Source organism: Python bivittatus, unplaced genomic scaffold (genome assembly GCF_059951505.1).
Source record: "Python bivittatus isolate LINGU-HERP-01145 unplaced genomic scaffold, Pbiv_v1 ctg000410_np1212, whole genome shotgun sequence".
NCBI classification, from domain to species: domain Eukaryota; kingdom Metazoa; phylum Chordata; class Lepidosauria; order Squamata; family Pythonidae; genus Python; species Python bivittatus.
Window position 1 is genome coordinate 11,154,794 of NW_028277067.1, and position 13,320 is coordinate 11,168,113.

The window sequence follows — 13,320 nt, forward strand, 5'->3', positions numbered from 1 at the left end:
AGGATTTACGTTTAGTCCTCACTCTTTCCACTTTAGGGAAAGGAGTAAAAACTTTCTTCAGCTAAGCCTTATGAGATGGATTGGTGATTATAGGTGGACTAATTATTATTTAAGCTAATGTTTTATCTGTTTTTTAAATTTTATAAGGTTTACATTTTAAAAGCATTTTAACCAATTGTCACTGTGCAGACCTGTGAGGCAAGGGAGTGCTTTACTTCAATAGTTCAAGCAAATTCGCTCAAATCTACTTTGAAAAGCAATGCGATCCCTTCTAAGACTGTAGATGAATGAAACTCGGCTTTCCTCTGCAATCTCTTCCAACACTTGTATATGCCAAAGGAGACTAAGAAGAGATTTCAAAGAAATGCAAAGTGCCGCATGAAGGCAAGGCACATTACTATTTTGCCTTGATGAGGCAACTCACAGGAGCTCTCTGGCACAAAGCACCTTGCTGAAACAAATAAAAGTTTTTTCACACAGGTCTGTTAATCACTATTAGCATGACGAGCAATTGAAAGACAGGATACAAATAGAAATAGATACATAGTTGATTAGAAAGCAAATACTGTGGAAATTTCAGACATCAGACAGGAAGTTATGTATTACTGCCTCCTATAAATTAGAATATATTGTAGGTGGATCTGATCTATCTTCCTGAGTAAAGATTCCTAATTCAACAGAGATGATGTGACCTCCATGCTTGAAATTTACTACACATATTGCTATATAATATGTTAGGATAATGTTATATTTACTTTGACACATTTGCAGTGGCATTTACAAGATAAAAAGATAAAAGGTTCTAGTTACTGCATGGAAAAACAGTGATTTATTACCATACTCTTTTTGACTGAATATTATCCCTTACTCATAATATCAAAATATCTACTGTATAGTCGCAACACTGCTTGTTCCAATCTTTCATATTTCATATTAAAAATATCACAGCATTTTTATGGCTTATAAGTGACACAGGGCCCATGGATAGTTGATATCCATTCCACTATCCCTTTCTCCTGCTAAACAGTAGGAAGAATGAAAAAAAAGCAAAAGATGAGAAAGAAGGTAAATTATACTGACAGCAAAAATATATGACCAAAATGAAAAATGCAGTGGAAAAAGCATAAGGACCATAGTGAATGATGCACAATTAAAGTGACTGCATATATAGAGATTCAGGATTTATTCCACTGGGATTCAGTTTTATTCCACTGGGAAACACAAAATTCCTTTGCACGTGAAACTTTGCCATTTTAAAAATTTTATTTAGATCCATGAACTGTCACATAGCTCTTCCCCCTGATTTTTTTTTAAAAAATGAAAAGCAGCTTTGGGAGCTGCAATAGGAAACAGAAGGTAGGTGGAACAGGAGCTACTGCTGACCTGTAGCTCAAAATTCTTCCTCTTAAGCTGTATTTTTCACCATGGGGATAAATATATGAGTCCTGTATGTTTTCCACCATAGATAAAATAATAGAATGGGAAAATGTTTGAATGCACAAGTAACTGGAGGGGAAGGGTTAAGCAGCCCTTCAGTTCCCCGCCAAAATCTCCAAGACTGTTTTTCATTAAAAAAAAAAAAAACCCGGAAAAAAAGACATGCCACTGTATGTCGGATCAAGTTCAGTCCTTAGGATTCAGTCTGCAGCACACAGTAAAAGACTCCATGCAGATGTACAGTAATACATGACTGGGAATAGTACAGAAGATCACGTCTCTATATCTGACACTCACTTAATGCAGCACTCATTTTCTTAGAAATTTATAGGAAAGGACTTTCTGCATATTTCTTCAGGGAACAGAAAAATCAGGAGCGTCTACTATCTCAAGACCCACTTACTCTAAAAAGACCCTATCGCTTTATAGGTCAAATTTCATTAGCCACACGGAAATTCCTTTACATGGGAGTATGCTGGGAAAACGTACAACTGAATAGTTCAAATAATTCAGGGTGCTCTTTAATAGAAAGGAGCTCCTTCCGAGCTCCAGCATTATCCAGTGCTTGTGAAAGATTCACTTAGACCCTGAAAGAAAAAGAAGGAAATTATATATTTATCTACTTTAAAATATCCTACTTATTTACTACATTTATGCCCTGCTTTTCAGTTTGGCAAACCCACAAAACAAAGGTTAACCTCTGTAGTAGCTATTGGACATTTGCACTGGTACTTATGTGCAGTCACCAAGTAATTGTAGGGTCTCTTGTATTTGATTATGTAGATCCAATCTGATTTCAGGCCTAGTTGCCCTACTTGTTAAACCTTTAGAATAGTTACATTCCTAGTATTATAAAGGAATTATTCCAAAGCACAACCCTGGGGACAGATACTGCATCACCTGAATGATTTCAATTTGATATTCAGAAAATCACAAGTTTCAGTTCTTTAGTACCTGAAAATGTAGAAATATATGATACAGGCTGTTGAAATTAATGATGGTGAAGTCAGAGCTGAACAGAATGTTTATTGTCTAGGGTAGGGACCTGTGACCCTCCAGATGTTTCTGAACTAGAACTCACTGCTGCCAGGCTGAATGATCAAATGCTGGAAGTTGTAGTTTAATAACACCTGGAAGGCCCTTGCCTCTTCCCCGTGGAAAGAAGAAAGAAAGAAACATCGCTAAGTAGGTGAAGGAATGTAAACTCCAATCTTCCTTGCCCTGGTGCATATGTTTTTAAAATAATGCAACAGAGACAGAGCCTAAAGATTGATGTAATGAGGTCCTCTTTTCTTAAATCTCCAGTCCCTCCCAGCATGTAGAATGTTGAATTTCCACCACAGATTACCAGATAGCCACCCTCTTTACCTGCTCACAGGACTACCTCTTACTCTTGGGTCATTGGCTCTTTTAGTCTGGCTGTTCATCTGTGAGATCACCAGCAAATCTTGCAAGCTGTGTTGCTGATTGATTGGCTTCTGCATGGTGAGGTGAACATTATAGTATTTTGCTGACTTCCTGCAAGAAGCACTTCTGCTCCCTAGGATTTCTCTTGGGAGGGAAGCACTTTCTGTGTAATATAATGAAAAAGAAAAAAAGCATATGTTGTGATGGATCACATTCAGCAGGATGCCAGCCCATTTTTCTTGGATTCCAGCAGGAGTCAAGAAGAATGAACTGGCAAGGAGGTAAGAGGGGCTACTGCTGCAAGGCCTGTGGAAGCATGTGAACTCTCTGTTCTGGATGCCTCATCATTCATATGCTAGGGCAAGAATCAATACAGCATTTAACTTCATTATTACCAGCCTATCTCATTTCCTTTCCTCCCTAAAATAATCTGTGAGACTGGCACCAGATAAAAGATATTTGGTGTGCCTCCTCAATCTCAGCACTGTTCCAAAGAAAAAGAGAGAATATATGTCCCTGAAAACAATAGACTAAAAAATACAAGCCTATGTCCCAAGCTCCTCCTTCTCCTTGCAAAAAGCACTGTGATAAGAAAAATTTGGTACAATTTTCCCAAACCTGGTACATTCCAGATGTGTATGCTATGGCTTCTATAATCTATCTACCATCAGAGCCACGAAAGTTGAAGAGTGATGGGAATCTGAACTGCCTGATTGAGGAAGGCTGGTTTAGAATCAAGCTTGATTTTACAGCAGCTGTCAACAACCTTTCCAGGTGGCAAGCATCATCATCTGTGATGACGCAGCCATCAATAAAATAACATAAAATAAAATAAAAATGGCTGAAATCTCAAAACATTGCCAAAATTTGCATAATTTCAGCCTTCTCAGTCCAAAATCTCACCAAATGTCATTTTTGCCTGAAATCTTGCAAGAATTTAGCATACTCACCTAAAATCTCTTAAGATTTTTGTGTGCCCAAAATCTCATGCAATTCAGATGGAACATTAACCATGTTTTAATGTTATAAGCAAAAACCTTGGCTCACACATTCTCCCTCAATCTTCTCCTTCTGCAGCTGTGCTATAATATCAGACTATCAGAAATCAAAAGTATCTCCACGATGTCTAAACTTTATAAAATCTTAACTATCTATTTGATCCTAGCTTATTTAGGCAATTCACTGAACAGTGTGCCAGCAATTAGAAAAACTGGAAATGCTACTTAGTTTTTAAAAATAATGTAATTTCCTTATTTTTCTGACAGAGAAGGAGTGGGAACCTGCAAGTCTAAACCTCAATATGCTTTCCATTTTATCTGAGAAGTCCCTAATAAATAATTAATTGATGGCCCTAATAATAGTCCTCAAAAGTCAGCTGCTCAATTGATGACTATTCTTAGGACCCTAAAACCAGGGGAAGTAAAAGTCTGTTCCCTTGGGAGACTTCTGCAGACAAAAATTCACAATTTGTATTTGTTTTATGCCATATCCTTTCTTGCGGACTACAGCAGGTAATACTGTTGAAGAACTTAATACATCTAAATATAATGGACTGAAAGTATTAAATCAGAAGTGGCATTCTCAAAGCCCAAGAAAGAGCTTATATGTCTGGATCAAAATATATACAAATGCTGTAATCAACCCCCCACTTTTTTACAGATGCCAAAATTGATTAATTAATAGAATAGCCAAGAAAATGGCTCTCACGTGCTCGATTGGTGAGGTGTTGAGGCTGTTGTTGGGAGAGAAGCTGGAAATGCTTCTCAGATGCTGTAAAATTCATTTTGCTGAAAAATTCTGAGACAAGGATAGTTCCTCTTCCTTTTCCATTCTCAGGAAATTTCATTTTCGTTGCCTGACCAGCTGAGCGTGATGAAACTGCTTTTTCTCCAACATGAAACTGGAAAGACACTTCACTAAATGGGTGGAAATTTTGAATAGCTGGACTTTCACAGACACCCATGTCTTTTGCAGTTCTGTTCCTCACATGATGTTTGGTCATTGCTGGAAAATGTTTGTCAGGAGGACACGGGCTTTGTTTACTGTATGCTTTTGCAAGCTCATTTGGTGGTTGATGCTGGTAAGAAAGAGAAGGATGGTCAGGGATACACTTGCTTCATAACCTCATTGATAACCCAGCTGTTAGAGATCCAGAGAATGTGGTAAATTTGAATAAGTATAGGCAACTTCTTTTCAGTTGGGGCCACGCTTTTTGAGAAGTGGAGTCTCCAAGAGATTCGGAATGCCCAGTAAAGACACAACATCACAGGATCAGGCCCACATTTTTTGGTACTGTTCCCCCCCCCACTTTTGGGATGCATGTAGGATTTAAGTAAAATAAGTCTGTCAAATGTACTGAAGGTTTGATACATTATTTTATTATTTCTTTTTTAAAAATCTGTAACTCTGGGGCCATCAATTTTGGTGGTATAATCATGGACAGAGAGATGCAACAACAGTACTCCACCCTTTTTGAAGGTTGTCTATGGCCCATAAGTTGCCCATGTTTACTTTAAACGTATAATGAAACTAGACTAAGCTTTATCTCAGTGATTAAATCAAGGTGGCTATTACCACTCTACTAAATATTAGTATTCATCCATACCACAGACAGTTAACAAAAAAGGGTCAGCCTAGAACCAAAGTGAAATGTGTATAGCCCTCTTATATTTGATGAGGGTATTTTCCAACTTTATTGCTTTCACAACATAAAGCCAAGACAGGACAAAGATCCTGAATAATTCATGGCTCAAAAACTTGCTCTGTGTTTGTTGCCTGGTGTGACCCTGAGATCTGAGAAACAATGAGCAATAATGCTGCAAAGCCTGGGGCTTTGTTACTTACTTTTGTTGTAATGTTCACGTTCGTTGCAGAATGGTGACTATTAATGGTATCCCTCATTTCTGGACTGGAATTAGATTGCTCTGGAGTGCTGGATGAATTCTGCCATGTCAAATCAGGCACAGAGCTGTAAGGCCTCACCGGTTGCTTTATAGGCCTCTCTAGACTGTCTGTTTCAAAGCTGTTGTGTGGGGAAATAGTTGAAGATTCACAAATCACTTCTTTCTTGGGCTCTTGATCATCTGAAAAATGTTCAAGCAGGAGAGCAGTCCCAGGTCCAGACTCTGAACAGATCTGAGGCTGTGTAAAGAGGAAAAAGCAGCCCCAAACAATATTAAGTTATGATATCAATCAATGGTCCATAAATTCAGGGCAATGAGTGTGCACGTACGCATGTGAGAGAGTCATGTCTGCTTGGTTAGGTTGAATTTCATTGGGGTTCTCAATATCATCAACAATATGCAGAAATTTATACATTAAAACAACAGAAAAAGCATGAAGTTATGTTTTCAAAAATATTACAAGTGCTGCTAAATTACAAAGATGCAATTGCTTGAATATTGTTCTCATCACCGTAGCCACTTGAAAAGGGTGATTATCCCAAACAATAAAAAAACAAAGAAGCTTTCTAACTTATTTTTTTAAACAGTATGTAAAAATAGAGGCTACAAAACACTTTTTGTTTTGCATACTTTGGAAAAAAGAATGAGAATTTGCCACATAACTTTATTTTTGTTCATTGCTTAAAACAAAAATCACCATCCTGAATCCCAAGTTCAAGGAAGGTACACTAGGCAGGTCAGTATAAGGGTCAAAAGTAGTGAAAAGCCTAATCTTACTTGCTGAAGCTCTTTAGATGCTTCAGCTCCAGCCAGCCTGACCAATGGTATAGTTTGATGGACCTCAGCAACATCTGGATGGCCACATTTGCTCATTTTTGCAGGAAAAAAGCAATAGCTCTTCATGAGATTTAACTGGCTGTGAAGGGAAGACTTTATGCACTCGGCCTTCAATTGCAATCTGCTTTCTCTCTCTCACTCTTGTATCTCTTCTCTGATCTCAAATTACTTCCCAAGCAGCTTTTGGAATACTACACACAGCTTCCCCTTCTCACAAAAATATGTCAGAAAATCACTCCATTTCTCCAATGATCTTAATCTTTCAGACATACAATAAACTCCAGTCCTATTATGAATTGACTAGATTGCATTCAAAAGAAAAAGGTCGAGTATGGATTAAGATAGAATGAACATTCCCCAAACCCTGACATACTACAGATTGAACCTTTACTATACCTAACTTTAATGCTATTATTATTTTATGTCTAGAAGGCACTAACTAAAGTGCAAGAGGCTGTGAAAACTATCAAGATCATATAATTCTTGATTAGAGATTGTACAATTTAAGTTCAAGGTCAAGAGTCCTCCTCAAAATCTATGTTGTTACGAAACTAACAGCACAACTGAGCCCATAGGGCAGAAAGATAGCACTCTCAAACTCCTCTCCCAGAAGTTTCCTGGGTCCTCATACCCTGGCCTCATCTCTTGCCCCTAGGAGTATAGCTTAGTATTCTTACTGATACCACTTATCTTCTAAGGGGTACCTCATCTGACATCATTCCCCTAACCTCAGTGTGTGTAAAAGAGATAAGGTTCCCACACCCTGCTACTTTTCTGGGGAATAAAAAGATAAAACTAAATTGGAACAATCTGTAATCGATATTTTCCAGCATTGATTGCTTGCATTTTAATATGTAAATTTAAAAAGCTTTGCTCTGATTTCCTTGTTGACTTCTTAATCGTTAAACCTGTTCAAGATTAATTTTGTTTATTTCCTGTGAGATTGGTTTATCTCCCAAGGGGAAGAAGGGCTGATACTGCTAATCATATGCCTTGATGCTCTATCATAAAACAGCTGTTTTGAGTGTTCCAAGCTTGAAATAAATATGTATGCCTCAGAAATTGGCTGTTTCAAAAACAGTGATGATTTGCATTCCAACAGTTGCTACTGGGCTACTTTGTGGCTTGTGATTGTAACATGTCTGCCTGCCTCGTAAAATACTGCTGTTTTTAAAAATTCTTTGCTATATGGGTGGGTTTATTTATATATCAAATTTGTCACTGCCCATCTTGTCAAAAAGTGACTCTTCGCTTTGTTTGTTTTGAAAGCAGGCAGGCAAGCAATACAATGGTAGGTGTATATAATGCAATATTGTGTTTTACACCTTTGCTAATGCTGTTGGAGTTATGTAACTGAAAAAAGTACAAGTACAAAAGCTGATTTGGCTGCTTTGTTGAGCTTTGATGTGTGCGTAGCTGTTGTATCCTTTTGATGATGAGCTTCAGGATTTATTTAAAAATGCAAAGATCTTATGTTGTATCCTGAGGATCTATCAATGTGCTACATAACTTCTAGGTGGTGAGATGGGGCAACACTATGTTGTTTTACCAGGTAATCTCTGGTTTGGAGAGCCTAGCTTCCACAAAATATAAGAAAAAGTTTTGGTTACACACGTGGCAAACTGGTCAAAATGTGCAAAAAATATCTGGTAAATGTGCTTACCATTACCAGAGATGCTGCATGTGAGTGCCATATGACTCTATCTATCTTGCCAAAATATATAAAATTTATGGTTCAAATATGTAGTTTAAAAATAAGTTTATTCACCTGAAAACAATTATGTTATGAAGTGCTACAAAGGTATGTGGAGTAATGCTAATGGGAAGGATGAAAAAAGACACTGAGGTGAAAGAGGTTTTGGATGAGGGGAAAAACACATATTGTATAACAATGATTGCTGCAAAAAAGGAAGATGAGAAAAATATATTGTATAATGTGCATAGAGAGAAGAAGATAGTTTCTTTGAATCTTTAATCTACAATTAAAGATTGTATTATTTGAATCTTCAAAAAGAGCAAAGAATATTACAGCCAAGAAACAGAGCAAATACAAAATAATCTTGATGGAAATAGCAATTTCTTTTGAAAGAGGATGAAAGGGGCTAATTAAGAGCTCCTAGCAGAGAGAATGGAATTAAAAATAACAGTGATGAAATTATTTGAAGGAAATCAAAATAAAGGAATACTGGAAGGAGAGTTTAGAGATTATTATGGGAATGATAGCAATATGCCTAACAGTGGAACTGAAATAAAAGCTATAAACATTAGTGTCAAAGAAAATAATTGATGAAAAGGAAGTAATAAATACTGTGATAATCTTGAAAAATTGTGAGACGGTAGCTAATGTCACCCTCTGGGGGAGATGGGCAGCATATAAATCTAATAATAAATAAACAATAATAAATAAATAAATAAATAAATAAATAAATAAATAAAGTAACTGGAAAACTATTAAAATAGAAATGTGGTTCATTAGGGAGTGTCTGTGTGACAATGTATGTATGAAGACTCCACATGACAACTGGAAGAATGCTGATACTGCTGCCCTATTCAAAGGGAAGTGTAGCAAAAGTGAATATATAGACTGCATGGAAATAAAGCATATGTGAGAATGAAATGCTTAGCAAATGGTTCAATACTGGCAGATAGTAAGACAAAAGATGTGTGATGTCCTCTTGATTGCTTAAGGTATTTATGGATATATGTATAAAGAATACTTGTTAGAAGTGTGTTGGTCAGGGACTGAATATACAGTATGTGTGTTTTTTGTATGCAGACAAAACCATATTGTTGGCTGAGAAGTGATATGGAAGGTATGAACCTGAAAATTACTGTTATCAATGAACACTAAGGTACAGGTAGTCCCCAGTTTAAGAATGAGTTCTTAAGGCCTGACCTTAAGTCGAATTTGTTTGTAAGCCAGAAGAGTATTATTGTATAATACTATATAAGTAGTATTGTATAATGAACTCAAACCATTGTGTATTTAACTTGAATTTTGCTATAGTAGGCTCTGTTCTTAACTATTGGTCATCTGTAACCTGGACATTCTTAACCCAAGGACTACCTGTTGTGTTTCACAAAGAAAATAAAGTGAATGACTGCAAATAATAAATAAATGCTGAAAAATTAGAGCATGTAGATAAATCTGTATATCTTGGTAGAATGTTTGGCAAAGATGGACAAACAGAGGGAGAGTTTTTAAGATGAGCAAATGTTGATAGAAAGGTAATACATTGAGGTAGTTTGGTTAAATAGACCAAATAAGGACTAAATCATAAAACAAATATATGAAGAAAGAGTGAATGGGTCAAGAGGAAGGGGAATACCAGGAAAATTGTGGTCAGATGATGTTAATGAGATCCTGAAAAACGGAGAGGTGAAATATTTACAGGGTGGTATATAAATCAGTGTACAGATACAGTGGAAGCAAGAACTGCTGCAAGCATAGAAAAATATGGAGAAATACAGTGAATGGTAACGGTATAAACTAGATTTACGTCCTCTTCTCTCCTCAATTTCTTTTAATTACTATTTCTTACTTCTTTTCTGAACTTTGTATAATACTGTTTATCCCAAAAGGGAATAATGTGATGGATATGTAAATATGAAGAATACGCTTTTAACTGAGAACCATTTCACAAAATTTGGTGGAATAACTGCGTTTAGCCCAGGAAGTGCAAACTGAACAAGTTCATTTAAAAATGCAGACCAAACAGACTCCTTTAGCATCAGCAGTTTAGGATATAACCTGTTTTAAGCCAATGTAAAGCTATGAATATAGGAAGTTGCCTTATGTCAAATCAGGTGCTGACCAATTAATGTTGGTATTAATCTCAGTGACTCTCTCCCAAGATTCAAACAGAAAGTTTTTCAGGTCCTATATGCTATTTATTAGATATGGGACTTTGTAGAAGAAGTTTGCACAAAACAGAAAACTCCTATACATGCCATTATATGCATTTTGTATATAGTATTCTAATCTTATTCTATAGGCGGCCAACAGCAGCTGAGCTTGTGAAGTACAAAACAAATATTTATACACTGAATTAAGAAACTAATGATGAAGCCTGCAGGCACTTCATCTATGTTATCTTGAGCTCCCTGAGGGAAGAACACTTATTAAATGCTAAATAAGCAACATGCTAAACAACTGATGAGGATTTTAGCAGCATGTAAAGTGGGGAGAATGATTCCTACCACTACTGGAAAGTGGAGGGACCACCTACTGCACTAAATAATGGGCAAGCTGGCTTTCATCGTCACTGTTTTATGAAAACAAGCACTGATCAAGCCTCACTGAATTCATTCAGGATTGCCAGCAAATTTCATTGGCTATAAGATGTCACTTAATGTGAGAATAACATCTCTTTTTATTTTGCATTTTGTTCATTGCAACTGATTTATTAAAAACTAAATCACAGAGTTAAAGCCTTTTTCCCCCATTTGTTTTCTCATTTACCAGAAGTTCCTGTGCAGAAAAAGAATTTAGCAGCTAAAATGTTTCTCTATTATTCATACCTGGACAGAGACTGGTAGTATAGTTGATCTATTCAGCATCTTTGGCCTAGGAATTTTTATTTTTTCTCCACTGGACTCTCCGGGGAACTCAGCCTTCTTTTCTTTCAATGTAACCATTTTTTGTTCTTGCTTGAGACGCAGCTCCTGCAGTTGATGCCTGTTGATATCAATTCACAAAAAAGATTATAACGATTGCACTAGGAAGGAAGGCTGAATACCAAACATCGTTGACTGTCAATTTATGATAATTAAATTTTCTGCCGATGGCTTCTCAAACATCCAAAACAGGCCATGGTGCTCAGAGTCGGGATAAGAAAGGACAGATCTTGCCCCTACACCAAATCTATTATCAGAGATAGCAGATTTCCTTTTTTAATGCAACACTCGGCACCTGTTTCAACTTTGCAGGAAAAATCAGGCAATGTTGGAGTAAACGGTTTGATCAAATAAGCAGGCCAAGTTAGCAATTCCAGCAGTTAGAAAGATGGCAAATGGATCTCTGAGCTGAGCTTGAAGCAGCCCCTCAGGCCCACTATGTTTGTTTGGTTTTTAACATATCAGTATTTAGTGAATAAAAAACGCATATATAGAATATACTGCCTTTCATGATCAGGCTTTATGCAGCAAGAGAAAACCCTTGCAGAGCAGTAACTATACGTTCCTGGCCTTCCTTGGACTGGAAGAAACAAAGGTAAAAACTGGAAGGCAACTGAAACAGAATCAGTTTGCATTTGTGATCTTTGTACTATAGGTACTAAGAGAGCAAGTTTGGTGTAGTGGTGAATGTGCTCCCCTCCCTCCTACCTGGTCCATGGCCACCAACAGTCCTATCATTTTTCCAGTACTTGTTATGGCATTTTTATTTACATTTGTTTAAATTGGTTGTAAGCCACTTTTGGAGGACTGTTATCCTGAAAGGCAGGATACAAATAATTTTAATTAATGTTTAAAGGGATAGTGAAGAATTGAATAAAGGGCAATCAACTGTAACATGATCAGCTAAAAGCAATGCTGGTGTGAAGTGTCTCTGAATATGGTAGTTGCTTATTCATCAGAAGATTTAAAGAATTTCTTGCAGATTAAACAGAGACCAGCTATTTAATGTAAAAGTGTCAAGCCTACTTGATAAATGAATACTAATCATTTAGTTTCTCAGCAAACTTTCCTCCATTCTTCCCCTTCCCTTCTTCTCCTATCTCAAAATAATTGTACGTATGGGTGTAATTTTTTTCAGAACTATACTCTGCATCTGAGGCAGATAAAACATTTTATTTACTTATTTATGTAGATTTAGTCATTACTTCCGAATGACTCAGGGAGCCTTACATAATTAAAGCAAAAGAAAAACAATTTTAAAGGAAAAGAACTTGTGGACCAGGACAAAAATGTATCTTACAGTACCAAAACAATCCCCAATCCCAACCCACCAGGACCTCAAAAGACAACCTAATCCAAGGCCTGGGAGGCAAGCCACATTTTCAAAGACTTATGGAGAACTTATAGGGTGAGAGCTGTGCGTATCTCTAGGGGGATGCTGTTCCAGACAGCGGGCACCACGACAGACAAAGTGCGTTTCTGTGGTCCCAGTAGATAGCATTGTTTAACTGACAGGACCCAGATCTTACTAGATGGAGAGAAACCACCAGAAAGAGGTGGTCCTTCAAATAACCTGGCCTCATGCCATAAAGGGCTTTATAGGTGACAACCAGCACCTTGAATTGCACCTGGAAGCCAATTGGCAACCAATGCAGCTTGGGCAGAGTGATGACACACGGGCGCAAGCAAAGATAATGTTGATTAAATAATAAGGACCTTCTCAAGGGCTGTTCCTAAACTATGGCACTCCCTGCCTCAGGGCTCCAAGTTGACTTCCATAGTCTTTTGCTGACCGGTTAAGATTTTCCTGTTTAGAAAGACGTTCCCAAGGCAGTGCAGATGTTACCTGAATACATTATCCGCTGTACTTGCCAGCTTTTATTTGATTTTTTTTCCTGTCTAGTTCCTTCTTTCCTTTTACTGATTTCGATTTAGTATTGTTTTTCATTGCTGTGAATTTCCCTGTGTGGCCTAAACGCATTAGAAGGACAGGACTGGATTGTTAAAAAAAAATAAATAATATATTGCTACAAAGTACAGTTCAGCACTCGAATCTCTGAAGAAAAGTAAAAGATCATTTTAAGAAAAGGAAAAAAATGTTCATTTTCTCTCTCATACC

General features: G+C 37.0%; 1 protein-coding gene across 1 annotated transcript in view; it reads right to left on the reverse strand.

The window, feature by feature from the left end:
- Positions 1-2,801: 2,801 nt before the first annotated feature.
- TTLL6 (tubulin tyrosine ligase like 6) overlaps positions 2,802-13,320 on the reverse strand; it is a 28,766-nt gene continuing 18,247 nt past the window's right edge. The window contains exons 10-13 of the mRNA XM_088143482.1: positions 11,106-11,262; positions 5,689-5,985; positions 4,552-4,921; positions 2,802-3,007 (exon numbers count right to left, since the gene is read on the reverse strand). Of these exons, the coding sequence (XP_087999608.1) occupies positions 2,802-3,007; positions 4,552-4,921; positions 5,689-5,985; positions 11,106-11,262 (1,030 nt within the window). The remainder of the gene's footprint in view (positions 3,008-4,551; positions 4,922-5,688; positions 5,986-11,105; positions 11,263-13,320) is intronic.